This window comes from Sus scrofa, chromosome 1 (genome assembly GCF_054392235.1).
Source record: "Sus scrofa isolate SSC_HxYL_T2T_F1_AM1 chromosome 1, Sscrofa_HxYL_maternal_Yorkshire_Landrace_v2.0, whole genome shotgun sequence".
Classification (NCBI taxonomy): domain Eukaryota; kingdom Metazoa; phylum Chordata; class Mammalia; order Artiodactyla; family Suidae; genus Sus; species Sus scrofa.
Genome location: NC_139383.1, coordinates 67,635,858 through 67,651,458, shown reverse-complemented (window position 1 = coordinate 67,651,458; position 15,601 = coordinate 67,635,858). Strand labels below are relative to the sequence as shown.

At 33.9% G+C, this 15,601-nt stretch overlaps 1 protein-coding gene across 7 annotated transcripts in view; it reads left to right on the top strand.

Annotated features, from left to right (window-relative positions):
- Window positions 1-15,601, top strand: part of ASCC3 (activating signal cointegrator 1 complex subunit 3) — a 325,213-nt gene that overhangs the window by 157,589 nt on the left and 152,023 nt on the right. For all 7 annotated transcript variants that reach the window (XR_014806468.1, XR_014806467.1, XM_084961374.1 and 4 more), the window contains one exon: window positions 12,084-12,218. Coding sequence is in view for 5 of the 7 variants with exons in the window: in XM_084961374.1 (XP_084817500.1) it covers window positions 12,084-12,218 (135 nt within the window). In the remaining 2 variants the exon portion in view is untranslated. The remainder of the gene's footprint in view (window positions 1-12,083; window positions 12,219-15,601) is intronic.

Here is a 15,601-nt window from a genome sequence, read left to right as displayed (position 1 = left end):
AGAAAAGGCTAAGGAATTACTTTCTCTTCTCCTCATCCCTCCTCACCTCCAGGACGCCTACCCCTGAGTGTGTCCAGTTTTCTTCTGGCACATACAGACTTATACAAGTAGGTACATATCTTTAGGCATTTGAGGTTTTTGTTTGGTTGTTTACTGTGTTTTAAGCATGTGGTAGTTCATGGGCCAGGGATTGTACCAATACCACAGTTGTGGCATGAGCCACAGCTGTGGCAACACCAGATCCTTAACCCACTGTGCCACAAAGGAACTTCCTAGGCATTTGAGCTATTTAAAGCTAGTAATCGATGGTTTCTGTAATTATAGTACAAATTGCTTGAGCACATGAAACAGTTTGTCTCAGAATGATGTTTAGACATTTTTGATGATATAAGCAAAGTTTAGGTCTGTCCCTGTACAGATCTTTAGCCAAAAGAGCAAAAGAAAAATAGTGCTGTGCATAATCTTGGAATAAAGTTGGAAGCAACATAAGTTGTTTTATTTTCCTGAAACTGGTTTTCTTCATGTTAGATGTATTGTTGAACACCAAGGAACGTGTATAGCAAACAATTCAGACCTAGAAACTAAAGCCTATGCTCTATCCATTTCATATCATCTACTTCATCTATTATATAGTTGTATATTATCTCTGTTTTTAAACTGTCAGGTCAGTATAACTCCCTTATAGAAATAATCACCATTTCTATTCATTCCCTCATTCTCTGTGTCTTCTTTCATGTCCTTCTTCATATTTTAAGTTGCAAACTGCAAAGATAGTAGTCGTTGCTTTGCTGTCTTCTTGGGTACTATTACCATATCATTGTATAATTTTCCTCTCAGTTTGTTCAGTTTCACACCTCCAGAATGCCTTGCATAAGAACTATGACTATCAAGGTTTGTATGTATGCTTTATTCATTGTAGCCAATGCCTAAGAAAATGTTTCACAGGAAAGGTAAAGTTAAGTAAACTGTGTATAATTTGTTAAAAGGTTTGTTGTTTGAAAATTCTGTATAGATCCACAGCTTATTTAAAGCAAATATTCCAGACTTAGGAAGTGAATTTGATTAGTTGGTAATTTATTGATGCAGTTTTTTTGTCATCACCATATTAAATTATAGTAAATATATAATTATCAGGTTAAATAATATAGAAGAAGCATTGAATCTGTTTTGTGGTATTTACTTTTGTCAAATACTCTGTGTATGTGATATTTTCACTAATTCTGTTGAAAATAAAACCTAATTTACATACACGTAAGAGAGGAGTGGGAGAGGAATAGGGAGAAAGGAAGGGAGAGAGGAGACAAAGAAGTAGACCAGCTGACCTGCCCAAGGACCTTCTCTCTTTGACTCTGGAATATAAGAAGATCCTCTTATGAGGAAGGAGGAGGAGACCTGGACCCTGGAATGTAAGCAGTTTTCTCCCTGAGTAATAATGAAGGAGGCTCAAGGCTTTATTACCTACAGAAAGATAGGAGATGGCTCTAGGGGAGAGGAGACTTTAAAGTGCTTGCCTTTAAAGCACTTCAGTTTTCATTGCTCAGAAGGCGCAGACCATGTAGGATCACCAAAAACTTAAGGGAGAATTCTTTTCCAATGTGACCTAAAGGTATCTTGAAAGGACATGTACTCTACTAAACCATCCCAGTAAGACGTAAAAAGCTTTCTAACCTTACCTAGATTGCATGTTCTCTCCAGTAGTCCTTTTGTCCTGTTCTCTGTGGACTTTGATCTCATTTTTTTCACTATGGTATTTGATTTGCTCTGTCTTGTAGCTGTATTTTTGAAATCATATGGAGAAAAGGTCAAATAAAGTGACTTAATGGATGGTCAAATGGCAGTGTACCTTTTTTTTAAAAGTGTGGTGTAACTATCACAACTTGAGTTTGTAGAGGTCTTTTTTTCTTGTTTTTCCTTTCTCTTACTTTTTTTTCCTTAATGAAGAAAGTCAGTTAAAGAGTATAGTACAGATTTATGGAGAATTGAGGTATTTTCATTTAATAAACAAAAATACGAAAGCAGACTAAAAAAAAAAAATGGAGACAGTTAAGAGCCAATCTAAGAGGAATTACAGCTTTGTGATTTTCCCTTTATAGCAGTACAGTTTTAATTAGTCTAGCTAGTAAATTTTATTGAGAGTGTATTGGCTTAGTGGGATTTCTTCTGCTCATGTAAGATTAAAAAAAAAAAAGGCATATTCTTTTAGGGAGAATCTAGTCAAGTGTGTTACTTAAGAATATTAAGTGCACAGTTGGATGTTTAGGAATTATAACTAGTGATTATTGCCCAAGAAAATAAATGAAAAATACTGATAGAAATCTTAAAAATACATTTTTATGTTGTTATTTTACTGAAATTAGATTCATCTTATAACATTGAATAATAATAGGCCTTCCAGGCCAACAGCATCTGTAGAAATGAAATTGTTAGCTCACTAATGAATTTTATTTGCATAGTAATAGACTAGCTGGTCTTGCTTAATTTGCTCTACAGAATAGATGTTGCTATTTTGGGGCTGTCAGTAACAAATGTCAATGCAATTCGGACTGTCATGGAGGTCAGTAGAGTATTTTTCTGTATGTGATGCTATGATGTATTAAAACATTATTTATTCTGTCTTACCAGTCTTTATTGGATGGACCTAGTTTTTAGCACTGAATTAAGTTGATCCACATTTGTACTATGGGGACTCACTAGGAGCAGTGTGGTTTGGGGCAGATTTTAGTCATATTTGAAAACATCTTTGACAAAGCATCAGTTCAGAATGGTTAGATTTTTAGAACTTCATCACTAAATTCCTTCGATATTAAATAAATCATTACAAGTGGGTTGGCCTCAATATGTTTCTTCAAAGTTTTGCTTATGTGGGGAGTCCATATGAACTTTTTAAAACTAGTGATATTTATTAGTAATATTTATAATCTTTTAATACTTAAATGTAGACTGAAATTTTAAATGGAAATACAATTTTAGACTTAAAAGCTTACTGAGACTGATTCATAATATGAGATCTCTTTCTGTAGCCTATAGGTCTTGTTAAGGTAAGAGCTACAGTGGGTAGAATGCCAAATATAGAAATGGGTACACTTTTGTTGTAGCACTTGAGCTATATCCAAGTCATCAATCTTAATATTGGATATTGAACAGAATGGAAATTTTTTTTTAAGACTAAACCATCTCAGTACTGTTAATATTGCTGTGGTTTATTCCATCAAGTATTTATTGAATAGCCAGTGTGTGCCAAAGACTGTGCTGAATACAGGAAACAGAAAGATGCACTCTGCATTAGTGTTGCATACAATCTGATAAGAGAACCAAAGGTTAATTAAATAATTACGCATAAAATGTAAATGTACAGATTTCACAATAAACTTTCACCAACTCATTTTAGCATCTAGCACCGTCTTTCCTTTTATTCCATTATATGTAAGAAAGGGCTTCACCCCCATTTAAATTCATTTTTTTCTCTGCTGACGCAGATTCTTACTTTATTCAAAGGGTTATAATCCATTGTCACAGTATTTACTTTGATATTATTTACTTTGATATTATCCCAAATTTGGCAATTAGAAGTCTCTTCAAGCTGGCTTCTTTGTCATTTTAACATGCTCATGTCCCCAAATTGGAATTAAATCATTTCTGATGAATCATTTATGCAAGCAAATCCAGTATTTAGAGACCAGTGAAAGTATTTTACTTCTTCAGCGACTATTTCCACTTATTTCTTTCCCCAAATATTATCCAGAAGAATGAAAGAGATGTTGGGTTTTTAGAATTTTCCACATTTTAATGAAAAGGAAATACAATTTTGAGCAGTTCCTTTCCACTAGTAGAGTTCCTGTCACTGCTGTTATTGCTCCAGCATGCTCCAAGGGACCATGGAAATCGTTGGCAGGAGCTTGGAAGTGGTGTGCTGCTTGGGAAGGAGAAATGAGATTTGGAGCTCTCAGGTCCACTTAGGTTGCTTCAGTCTTTATATACATATGTATTGAGCTCTTGCAAAAGACTGTGGTGCAAGAAAGAATTCTACAGCCAAAATAAGTTTTTAAACCATTGTCATTCAGCATTAACTTCTCAGATTTTCCATAAGGATCAGTAGTTTCTGTTCTTGTGGAGATTCTAGGAGGACCAGTCTTTCATATAAAGGTGGGACCTAGTCTTCCACTCTGTCATGTGTATACTGGACTAAGTGAAGCAGTAGTTTTTTGCTTATGGTCCTTGAAAACCAAGTAGAATCTCAATTGGGTATACCGGCTGAATGGAATAGCCTGGAGGTTTTCAAATGTAGGGTCTTTTCTTCACCAGGCAACTGTGACTCCTCCATGCTCAAATCAGTTACAAAGTAATGTATGTGCATAGATGATAAGACAGGCCTGTGGCTGAAAATGTTTCACCACCCCTGCAACTAGGGCCAAGCCGGAAGGGGTGCACCTTTTCACAGCCCCTTAATACTTAAGAAAACATTCTAAATTATGTTCAAAAGTTTATAGCCAGGAAAAATACATTTAAAATACCACTTTAAAATTATGTTTTCAAAACTACCTTTTTTTTCTATTTATTATAGTCTTCATATTATAGAGACCATACTGAGATATAACTGTCTTACGCTTCTAAGTATATTGTAAAATGTCCTATTATATCACAAACATTGTAAGGTAATATTTTTTACAGTGTGAGCTAGAAATATGATGATATATATTTTTGCTGTTATGATACATAAGCATATTAAGTCCTTCAAGTTTTTTTAATTGTTATGCATTTTGATACCAAGTGTCTCTCAGGGTATAGAAGATGTAAAATATTGTGGATTTGTACAGCAGTTAAAGCACCCTACAACTGAAACATAGAAACTGATAAATATTAAGATGATTCCTTTAGAGAAATTGATGACGAATATATTTCACATTCAGGGTAATACCCTAAATGTAATTCAGTAATGATAACCTGAATCTATTTATCACTTAAAAAGCTTAGGTTTCTTGAAAAGAACTGCAAATCCTCAGCGTGAGAGTCCAGAGGTGGCTGTGGACTGCCGAGGGTAGATCTAATTACACAGCTTGGAGCTGCGGAACCACTTCTCTTTACCCCAGATTACTTTCTTTGGTTTATTTGCATAATTTAATGCATGAAGACTAGTCAGTGAATTATACAGTTTTCTGATATAAATTAATCTTATTTGAGGCAGTTTGTATACCTGATAAACCTTTAACCAGGTCTTTTTAAATTAAAAAAATATGCTTTAGTAACGTAGTTGTTTGGCAGGAATACCTGATAATAAATGCTAGTTGTTAAGTGCTAGTTGTTAGACTCAATGATTAATAAAATAGAGGATTTTAAAATGTATTGTTTTAGCTCAATTTTTTTAGTAATTGTAGTTTTATTGGTGTAACCCAAATAAGTAGTGTCAAAATTTTCCACCATTATAAGACATAAAAATGCTTTCTGTATTCATATCCATTGGTAATTCATGTCATCTTGGTTCATGAATCTAAGTAATTTCATTGATTGTAAATATAAGTAGCTTTGATTTAGTAACTTTCTGACCTCAAAGTTGAGAATTTGGGAGTTTTGTGGGTTTTTGTTTGTTTAAGATGCTTTCAAAAATAGTTTATTATATGTTTTCTTTTTAAAGTCCAAATTTTGAACTTTGCAATGGCATTAAAATATGTGGTTGACCCTTGAATAATTTGGGGGATGGGGCGCCCACCCTCCACATGGTCAAAAATATACCTATGCCTTGTAGTCAGCCCTCTGGATACAAGGTTCCTTCACAAGTATGGTCCCTCTGGATCAGGGGTTCCCCATGGGATTCAACCAATAGTGGTACTGTAGTATTTACTATTGAAAAAAAATCTGTGTTTTAAGTGGACCTGCACAGTTCAAAGTCATGTTGTTCAAAGGTCAAGTGTATACAACAGTATCAAAGACTAATCAGTAGCACTTTTAGTTATTAAATATCAGTGGAATGTTTGCTACTAAATTTAAATAAAACTATTCAGGAAAATTAATTATCTAGGTGAATAATTGGAAGTTAGCTTTCTATCCAATATTCTAATAAAAGGTTTCAGTACAAGTTTTAACTTAGCCTACATCCTGTGATGATTTATAAACTTTTTTTTGGGGGGGGGGGAGGGCACACATGCGGCATATGGAAGTTCCCAGGCTAGAGGTTGAATCGGAGCTATAGCTGCCGACCTACACCACAGCCATAGCAATGGCAGATCCTTAACTTACTGAGCGAGGCCAGGGATTGAACCCGCATCCTCAAGGATACTGGTTGGGTTTGTTTCTGCTGAGTGACAATGGGAAATCCCTATAAATTTTAATTCATGTCCCTCCCCAAAAATATGTGAAAAATAAAATTTTTGTGTGAAAGCTGACCATTTTTAACACTGGAATTTCAGCAGTCATGTATTGAGTGCCTAATGATTGGCTTGATAGCAGGGAGAGTGATATGGGGATAACAAGGAGACCTCAAAATTAGTAAGATGTAAACATGTCCTCAAGCAACATGCATGGAGGTGTTAACTAACAGTATTGTGGTAATCATTTTGCAATATGCATGTGTGTCAGGTCATCACATTGTACATCTTAAATTTATATCTATCACATGTCAATAATAACTCAATAGAGCTGGGCAAAAAAAGGAAACAGATAAAGTGATTTCCACTAGATCACAGTGTTTTAAAAGGCAAGAGATAATAGTATTAATGTTTAAGTGAATTACCGTATGAAATGATTCAGACAAGTCTTAAATTTTGACAAGATAAACTCGTCATTTAGATCAAAAACACTACCATCACCTTTTAAGTTCATTTAAATGTGTTCTTTAAGTCTTTAACACTGTAAATCCCTTAGTACTAAAATAATCACATCTGGAGTTCCCATCTGGCTCAGTGGTTAAGGAATCCGACTAGGAACCATTACGTTGCGGGTTCGACCCCTGGCCTTGCTCAGTGGGTTAAGGATCTGGCATTGCCATAAGCTGTGGTGTATGTTGCAGACGCGGCTCTGATCCTGTGTTGCTGTGGCTCTGGCATAGGCCAGCGGCTACAGCTCCGATTAGACCCCTAGCCTGGCAACCTCCATATGCCATGGGAGTGGCCCTAGAAAAGGCAGAAAGACAAAAAAATAAAAATAAAAAAATAGTAATCACATCTAGTATGCTAGTATTATAGTATATTGTAAGAATACTATTACAACCTTGTCATCACTGATGTTTCCTCCTGTTCAATGTACTTTTTATATATTTAGTTCTAAATCTGTTGAAGCTTGTGTCTGTGGGGGAAGACAAGCCTTACATGACATACAAAGGAAACATCTTTTCATCCCGTTCAATCCCATTTTCATTTGTTAGGTAATTAATTTGGCAGATATCCATCCGTATCTCTCCATCTTTAAACACATACACATACCCTTTAAAAATACTCAGGATAATGCAATGAAAATTGTTCTTCAATTTGGTATTTTCTCACATAGAATTATATTGTGGATGTCTTTGCAGATGTTTTTGCAAATCTATGTGTATGTGTGTGCAAGAGCAAAATGCAGCTATTTTTGCCCACTGTTGAATTTCTACAATGCTACAAAGTTCAGCACCTTTTCATATGTTTGTGATTATTTTCACTTCCTTGCCTATGAGTTTGCCAGAAGTCATAGAGAAAAGTCATGATAGATTTAAGGAAGAATTAGCTATTTCCATACTGAATAAGATACCATAAGCAAAGTCAAAAGGTAAAGCATAGACAAGAACAAAATATTTGCAATACAGAAAAAGATAAAACACACAAAACTTTTATTATTATAAGGGCCCCTACAAATTAATAAGAAAAAAAATGCCCAATAATGAAAGAGACAACATTCAGAATAGGGACATAGTTCAATGATCATATATGTACTTTGACCCAACAATATCACTTCTCTGAAAATATTCACAAACATGTGAAAAGACTTGTGTACAGGGTTATTTATTATACCATTGCTTTAAATATGAAAATATTGGAAACAACATAAATGTCTGTTACACAAGGACCGGTTAAATAAATTGTAGTTCTAAGTAATAGAATGCTATGCAAATGTAAAAATAAATAAGGAAACTTCAGATGACCTGAGAGTACTTTAGCTGGTCAGTATTGGCAGACTTGAAATGATATGTCCTTCTTTCTTTTGAATACGCTGAAACAATATGAGTTACTTTAGCATTTTGGTTTTTTGAATGATCATTGTCTGAGCTTTTACTTTTTATTAATCTTAGCAGCATCTTATTTGCAGAACATTTTCTTTGACAAGTCCAATAACTGGACCAGAACTCAGATGTGCATACTCTCTTTTCCAGTCCAGGACTGATTCCATCATACATTTTTAAACTAAATGGCTTTTTAAACTAAAAGTAGGTATATAAAATATTTTAATCGCATTAACCCAACAAACCTCAAGTAAAAATTTAAACAGTTTTATCAAACAATTATAATTTATCAATTTTATTGTCTTGAATCTGCTATTCTAATCTTATTTTAACAACACATGCCCATTTATCTGCTATTGGTTACCAGCAGCATTTCTAAGATTAATTTGGAATTATTTGTGCCAAATGAAACAGTGCTGTCCTCTCTGTTAGTTATAATTTTCATAGAGTCTATTTAAATTAATTAACCAAATTAACAAACCATAAAATCAAGTATGTTTATAGGGACCCAAAACCTTGTAATGGGTTCTGTTGGAGCCTCTAGACAGAATATTCTTATTAAGAAAAAGAGTTTATTTTACTGAACAAGACATGATGGATTCTTTAATAAAAAGAAATTGCTACTTTAAGTTGTAACTAATATTTCTCTTGGCTACAGAAGAAAATAATTTGCAAAATGATAAGTTGACAAGTCAGAACGAAATAATTAATGAAGATTTAGGGTCATATTTTATTTCCCCTTATGTTCTCCATATCTGTTATTTTAGCAGGATTTACATAATGTGGCATTTGAATTATGGAGAATAGAAATCTGGTTTTACTATAAAACCCTAGCCCATCTGGAAAATGATCTTGGGGCTATACTGGTTATATAAAATATCTTAATAATCCCGGATATTTCATACGTATAGTGTAAGAAAAAAGATAGGTATTAGGGAATCTTTGTAATGGTGGTTTATGTTTCCTTTTAAACTTAATTTAACTTAGAAGAAGAAAACTAAGTTGGTGGTAGTTATTAACTAATTTCATACAGTAGTACAGTGATGATCTCAATAGTTGTTAATAATTTAATTTTTAGACCCCACTGCTAGATAATTTTACTCAGTTGGTGTTAGTGGAGGACCCAGAAGTCTACTTTAACAAGCCCCCGAAGTGATTCTGACAAAGTGCTCCCCAGACTTCAGTGTAAGAAACTGTGAAGGAGAAGAACCTGTTTTTTCAAGTTAACACGCTAAAATTACCAAGGATAAATAATCAACTCCTGTAGCCTCCTCCTTGCAGACTCTTCTGCTTTTACAGCCAGGTTGGGCTGATTCCTAGTGAGTCATTCTTGCCAAAATAGAAGTGTTCCTATTTGGTGTCTTGGGACATATTTATCATTGTATCCCTGGTGCTTAGACCACTGTTTGGCACACAAAAGATTGTGTAAATATCTTGGTATGGATGAATGAAGGAGAACAGCTCGCTCCATATTTAGTTTTCTGTGTCAGCCACACTCTGTCTTTTGGAGCAGCTCCCTAAATTATGCCTGCAATTTTATCTCCCTCTTTAAATTGTATAGAAGAAGGCACCACATCTTATCTATCTTTAAAAGAGATCCTTTTAACAGTATTTTACACACACATGGCCAATGAATATGTATTAAGTAAAAAATATTGTATGCCTTTATGAGGGCAGGGACCTTGTCTTTCTTTTTTGCAGCGGTTTTCTCAGTGCTTGGTAGTGGTTGCATGCTCAGAAATGTTTGAATGATTGAATAAGTTAATAAAATAATAAGTAACTTCATTTTCATTGAGATTTTCTTAAAATTTAGTGTTGGGGTAAGTGAAGTTTTGTGCGTGATCAAATTTATTTATATATAAAATAAAGAAATCTGCATTATCCTTTAAAAAGAAACTCGTAGTTGAAATGTCCCTGCCTCCCAGAAAGACAGGATAGTAGAATTTGACAGATTCTGAATTGGTGAATTCAGCAAGGCTAATAATATGGTTAACAGAATTTTCTGTCTGACTTAGTATTAAACAGCTTATATCAGTAATTATGAAAATATCATAAGGAAGTTAAATGGCAGTCTCTTGACATGCTGTGCAGTAAGGTTGATTCCTCAGAGCTAGAGAGCTTATGAAAAGCAGATTTGGGGGTTTTTGTGGGGTTTTTTTTGTTGTTGTTGAAAATAAGAAAAACAAAAAAATTTCAGAGTATCCATGAACTTTCTGAAATAAATTTTATTAGTGTACTCTTTAGAAATTCTCTTATGATCATATTTCTTTTCAAATCATGTTACTTATCAGAAAATGATTTAGAGCACTGATAAAGTATGAAATCTGAAGCTTTATGTCCTTGAAGGCTAAAATTAACTTATGTTAAATTTCTCTAGATGACTTACAATATGTGTTTTATTTTCTCTAAACACACTGGAAGATTTTTCTTGAGAAACTTCTAGTCTTTTTGAGACTGTCTGCCTTTGAATATATCCTAAAAGAATATTAAGTATTCCAGTTTCTTGAATGATTGTTACCTGAGATTTTACTATACTGTGAATTTTATCAGATCCCATATGTGTAGACAAGTTTACCATGGGAAAGCATGTGCTCTAGAGCTATGTCACTTTGTCTCCTTTCTGGTCAAATCCCAGGACTTCTTACCCTTTTCACTTTGTTCATCCTCAAAATGATCTTCTCTTACTCAGGTCACCTCTCATAAGCCTATTAGTTCCTTGACTAAAAACTATCTGTGGTATATTTTTCTAAATGTGTAGCCTGCAAGTAACAGCAAAGTTCCAACTGCTGCAAAGTCACAATTGACCAAAGAATATGGAGAGAATCTGGGAAGAGAGGCAAGAATTAGGAATTAGTAATGGCTCTTCGGGAGGGCTGGGGTTGAGCTGTGGAGAGAGGGGATGAGGAGAAGCAGCAGGCCCTAATGAGCAGCACATGCAGATTGCTCATCACCCCCTTAATTTATTCTCTTCATTTGCCTTCACATTTCTGCCTGACCGCTGTCTCTAAAAGGACTTTCTTCTACTTCCTTTTTTTTTTTTTTTTTAAATTTGCTTTTTTTTATAGCCACACGTGGAGCATATGGAAGTTTCTAGGCTCTGAGTCAAATGGGAGCTGCAACTGAGGCCTATGCCACAGCCACGGCAGCACTGGATCTGAGCTGCATCTTCAACCTACACCACAGTTTGCAGCAACACCAGTTCCCTAACTCACTGATAGAGAACCTACATCCTCACAGAGACTACGTTGGGTCCTTAACCTGCTGAGCTGCAACGGGAACTCCTTTCCATTTCTTGACAAAGCATCCAAACACTCATCTTCTTTCTAATCCAGATTTCCACAGTTGCTTTGTGAAGAAATTCCACAAGAAGGTCTACCAAAACAGAAAATTCCAGATACCTCTCTAGAAGCTTTTTCATCCCCAAAAGTGCTCTAAATTTTAAATGGTTGTTCTTGGACATGATTTTTGTCCCAGGAAGAGTGTTCTTTATTGTTTTCAATTTATTTAATCATCTTTATGATACAGGCAACTTCATTGACTATGGAGAAATAAGGCTCTTGTATATTTTTATATTCTGTCCTCATAAGATCTGACTGGGCTAATGAATCATGTCTTCAGAAGAGAAATGTACAAATTAAATCCCACATTTTAGATAATCCATTAATTTCATTCTGACTTCTATTATTATAGCCTAATAATAAAGTCATGTTACTGAATTTTACTTAACTTGCCTCTATCTTGCATACATTTTGTTCTAAAATAAACAAATGTTGGAGAATTCATAAGTTGGGGATTTTATTTTGAAAAATTAATAGTTTATCTAGGGTGATTTCAAGACTAATTTATTAAGGCATCTTTTAAGGAATTTGATGATTAAATAAACTGCTTTCCTTTATTTTAGGTGATGGTGTTTGTACATGCTAGAAATGCCACTGTAAGAACAGCTATGTCTTTAATAGAAAGAGCCAAGAATAATGGCCAGATTTCCTACTTTTTACCTACTCAAGGACCTGAGTATGGACATGCAGAAAAACAGGTAAGGAACAAATGACAGCACAATAAGAAAACTAAAGCACATAATGTGCCAGATGTACCAGATATTTTATATGTGAAAGATCCATGGTCTCCAGTTTCCAGGAAGCTAATTTTACAGATTTATCATGTTACATACATTTTGTCTTTTTTCTTCACTTTCAAAGCATCCCAATTCGTGATGTGTTCAATTATCAGTTTTTTTATGTATGATTATAATTGTTGTGTTTAGTCCTGCTCTTTAAAATGTAAAGCATAAAGTAGAGTTAAATTTTATAAAATATGTTAGCATCTAATGAATTATTGTTCTCTTAAAGATATAGATGTTATGTTTTTTTATTTCTAAGGTTTACATGGACAGATGTATTTTAAATAAACAAAAGCTCTTTTTGAGAGTGAAAAATGTGAGACCAAAAAGGTTCAGAACAACTGTCTTGCTACTCAGTCTGTGCTCAAAGGACCAGAAAAGTCTGAGTCCTCCTAGGAACACAGAACCTCAGACCCCACCTGAAACTCATCATATCATAATCTGCATTCTACCTGATCCCCAGATGACGTATGCACATTACAGTTTGAGAAGCATCTGTCTAGGTGATTTATTGTATTGATAGTACTCTAAGATTTACGAAAGGTTTTATTTATGTATCAAGTAATGATGTAGATCAAGAGTAGGTGAACTACATCCCAAAGGCCAAAGGTGCCAACTGTTTTTGTAATTGGTTTTATTAAGAAGTAGTCAAAGCCCTTCCTTTATTTCTCTTTATTTTTTTCTTTATAATTATATTTCTTTTTTAATAATGATTTTTATTTTTTCTACTGTAGTTGGTTTACAGTGTTCAGGTATGGTTGATTTATATTGTTGTACCAATTTCTGCTGTACAGCATAATGACCCCGTCATGTGTATATATATATACATTCTTTTTCTCACATTATATCCCATCATATTTTATCCAAAGAGAATGGATATAATTCCCTGTGCTATATGTAGTACCTCATTGCCCATCCATTCTACTAATCCCAAACTTCCAGTTCATCACACTCCCTCTCCCCTCCCTCTTGGCAACCACAAGTCTATTTGCCATACCTGTGAGTCTGTTTCTGTTTCATAGACATGTTTATTTGTGCCATATTTTAAATTCCACATGTAGGTGATACCATATGGTATTTATCTTTCTCTTTCTGACTGACTTCATTTAATATGAGAATCTCTAGTTGCATCCCATGTTGCTGTGAATGGCATTATTTCATCCTTCTTTTAGTTTCTACTGCTGCTTTTTTATACACAAGGGAAAAGTTGAGTAGTTGTTATAGAGATTATATGACTCACGAAGTCCAGTGTACTCTGTCCCTTTGCAGAAAAGTTTGCCCTGATTTAAGCTATAAAAATAAATTTTCAAATAAAAAAACTACATATGGGCATAAAATAATAGTAACTTCAAAATATTTTATATGGATAATGTAAGATTTAACTGATATTCGTTGAATAGCTACCAGGCATTGTGCTCTGAACCTTTGCATTTACCATCTTAGTAAAATGTATTTAGTTGTTAGGCTTGTGCTGTAAGTTTCACCATTTTATATTGATATTTTAAATTCTGACCATGATAATCTGATGCTAGTTATTTTGAATGTCAGATTCTCTTTCACTTTAACTATAAAATGTGTTCATTTTCTTCATTTTTCCCTTTATAAAATTTTCTATTACATGCCACTTATTATGTAGCTTTGTATCTTCCAGTTGTTTATTAATTATGAATTTATGAGAGTCTTTAAAAAGTCAGATCAGCATTCATAAGACTTCTTTCATTTCTTTGGAAATACAAAGCAGCTCTATTGTGTTTAAAAGCCAGGCCTTGAGAGCCACCTTGTGGATTTCTGGTTATTTCATACCTCTCAGTTCTGAGAGTTGTTACTAGTCTAAATCATATAAGATTATTGTTTAATTGTTATAACAGTATTATTTAGTATTAATCAAAGGCATTGTTTTTATTGTTTTCTGTAATTCGTTCAGTAGTCATGACAACCCATTATGTAGATTTGTGCTGTTATCATCTCTTGATGTGGCATATGTGTGAATAATTCAAATACAGCATGAGATGTACTAAAGCATATAGAAATAATTTATGTACAGACATTTTCAAATGATATTTATTCAAGGTAACCTCACCAAACACATAATCGCAGATCACTATGCTGAAAAAATGTAGAGAAATGGAAAGTCTTAATACAGTTGAGTAGACTTGAAAGTTATTGAATTTTACTATACTTATTTTTGATATTTTAACTATACTTGATTTTTATTCTGAGCCATCTGTTATTATTTGGTTTATTTTTTAAAGAAGATTGTATTCCATAGCCATTTATTAATAAGTATATGTTTTCGAGGAACATTGTCCTGTTCGCCATCATATTCTTTAATATAGTACTTGGCTGATAGTAGGTACCCCAAAATTACCTTTTTTTTTTTTTTTTTTTTGCCTTTGTTCCTCAGAGACAACATTAAGAGATGTTCTCACTTTAATTTTCTCATTTGATCTCTATCACTGTTCTGTCCTTTAAAGATTCTTATCCTCATTTTATAGATAAGGACACCAAGAAAAGAGAATAATTTTCCCAGAGACACCCATGTAATAAGCAGAGCTTTGGTTTGAACCATTCTGACTCCAAGGTGTACCCTTTTCACTGCAGTGCATCCTGTTTGTTTAAAAGCAAACAGAGCAAATCCAATTTGTGGCTTTCTAAAACCTTTAGAGCTTTGAGTCTTTTTTTTTTTTTAATAAAATGAAAGGGTATTTCTTCAGCCCAGCTATATCCTTCATTTCACCTAAAGAGGAATTCAAAAATGGCCCCTCCATAGTGGAAATCATTTTATAACAAAAGGTAATCTTTCTGAATATCTTCTTGAAGCTCTAGAATTTTAGATTATTCTTCCATTGCAAGTTGTATGTTTGTACTTATTTGTTGAAGTGCCATGTGAATTTGAATTGTATTAATATTCCGTCACTTCTAAGGAAGCTATTACCATGATGGAGGGAGATATTTCTCCTCATGTTTTTGAAAAATAGGAAATTAAGTACTCAAAACATTAAAATAAAATTAGAAGGTGAATTTGCTGTGGTAATACATAGAAATTTAGCCTCATGACTCCTGTTAATGAAAATAGAGATAAATCCCTACCGTGCCACAGGGATGCTTTACCCTAAGTGGTTAATGTAACCGTCTCACTTCCTGACTCACCAAGTATGGGTTTTAAAAGCATTTCTTTACAGTTTTATTCAACACACCATAACTTTATTTGTATAAACAATAAATAAAACACCATTAAGGGTTGCTTTTCTGTATGTGTGGCGAGGGAAAGGGTGGTATGTGCGTATGTAATAAGGCTA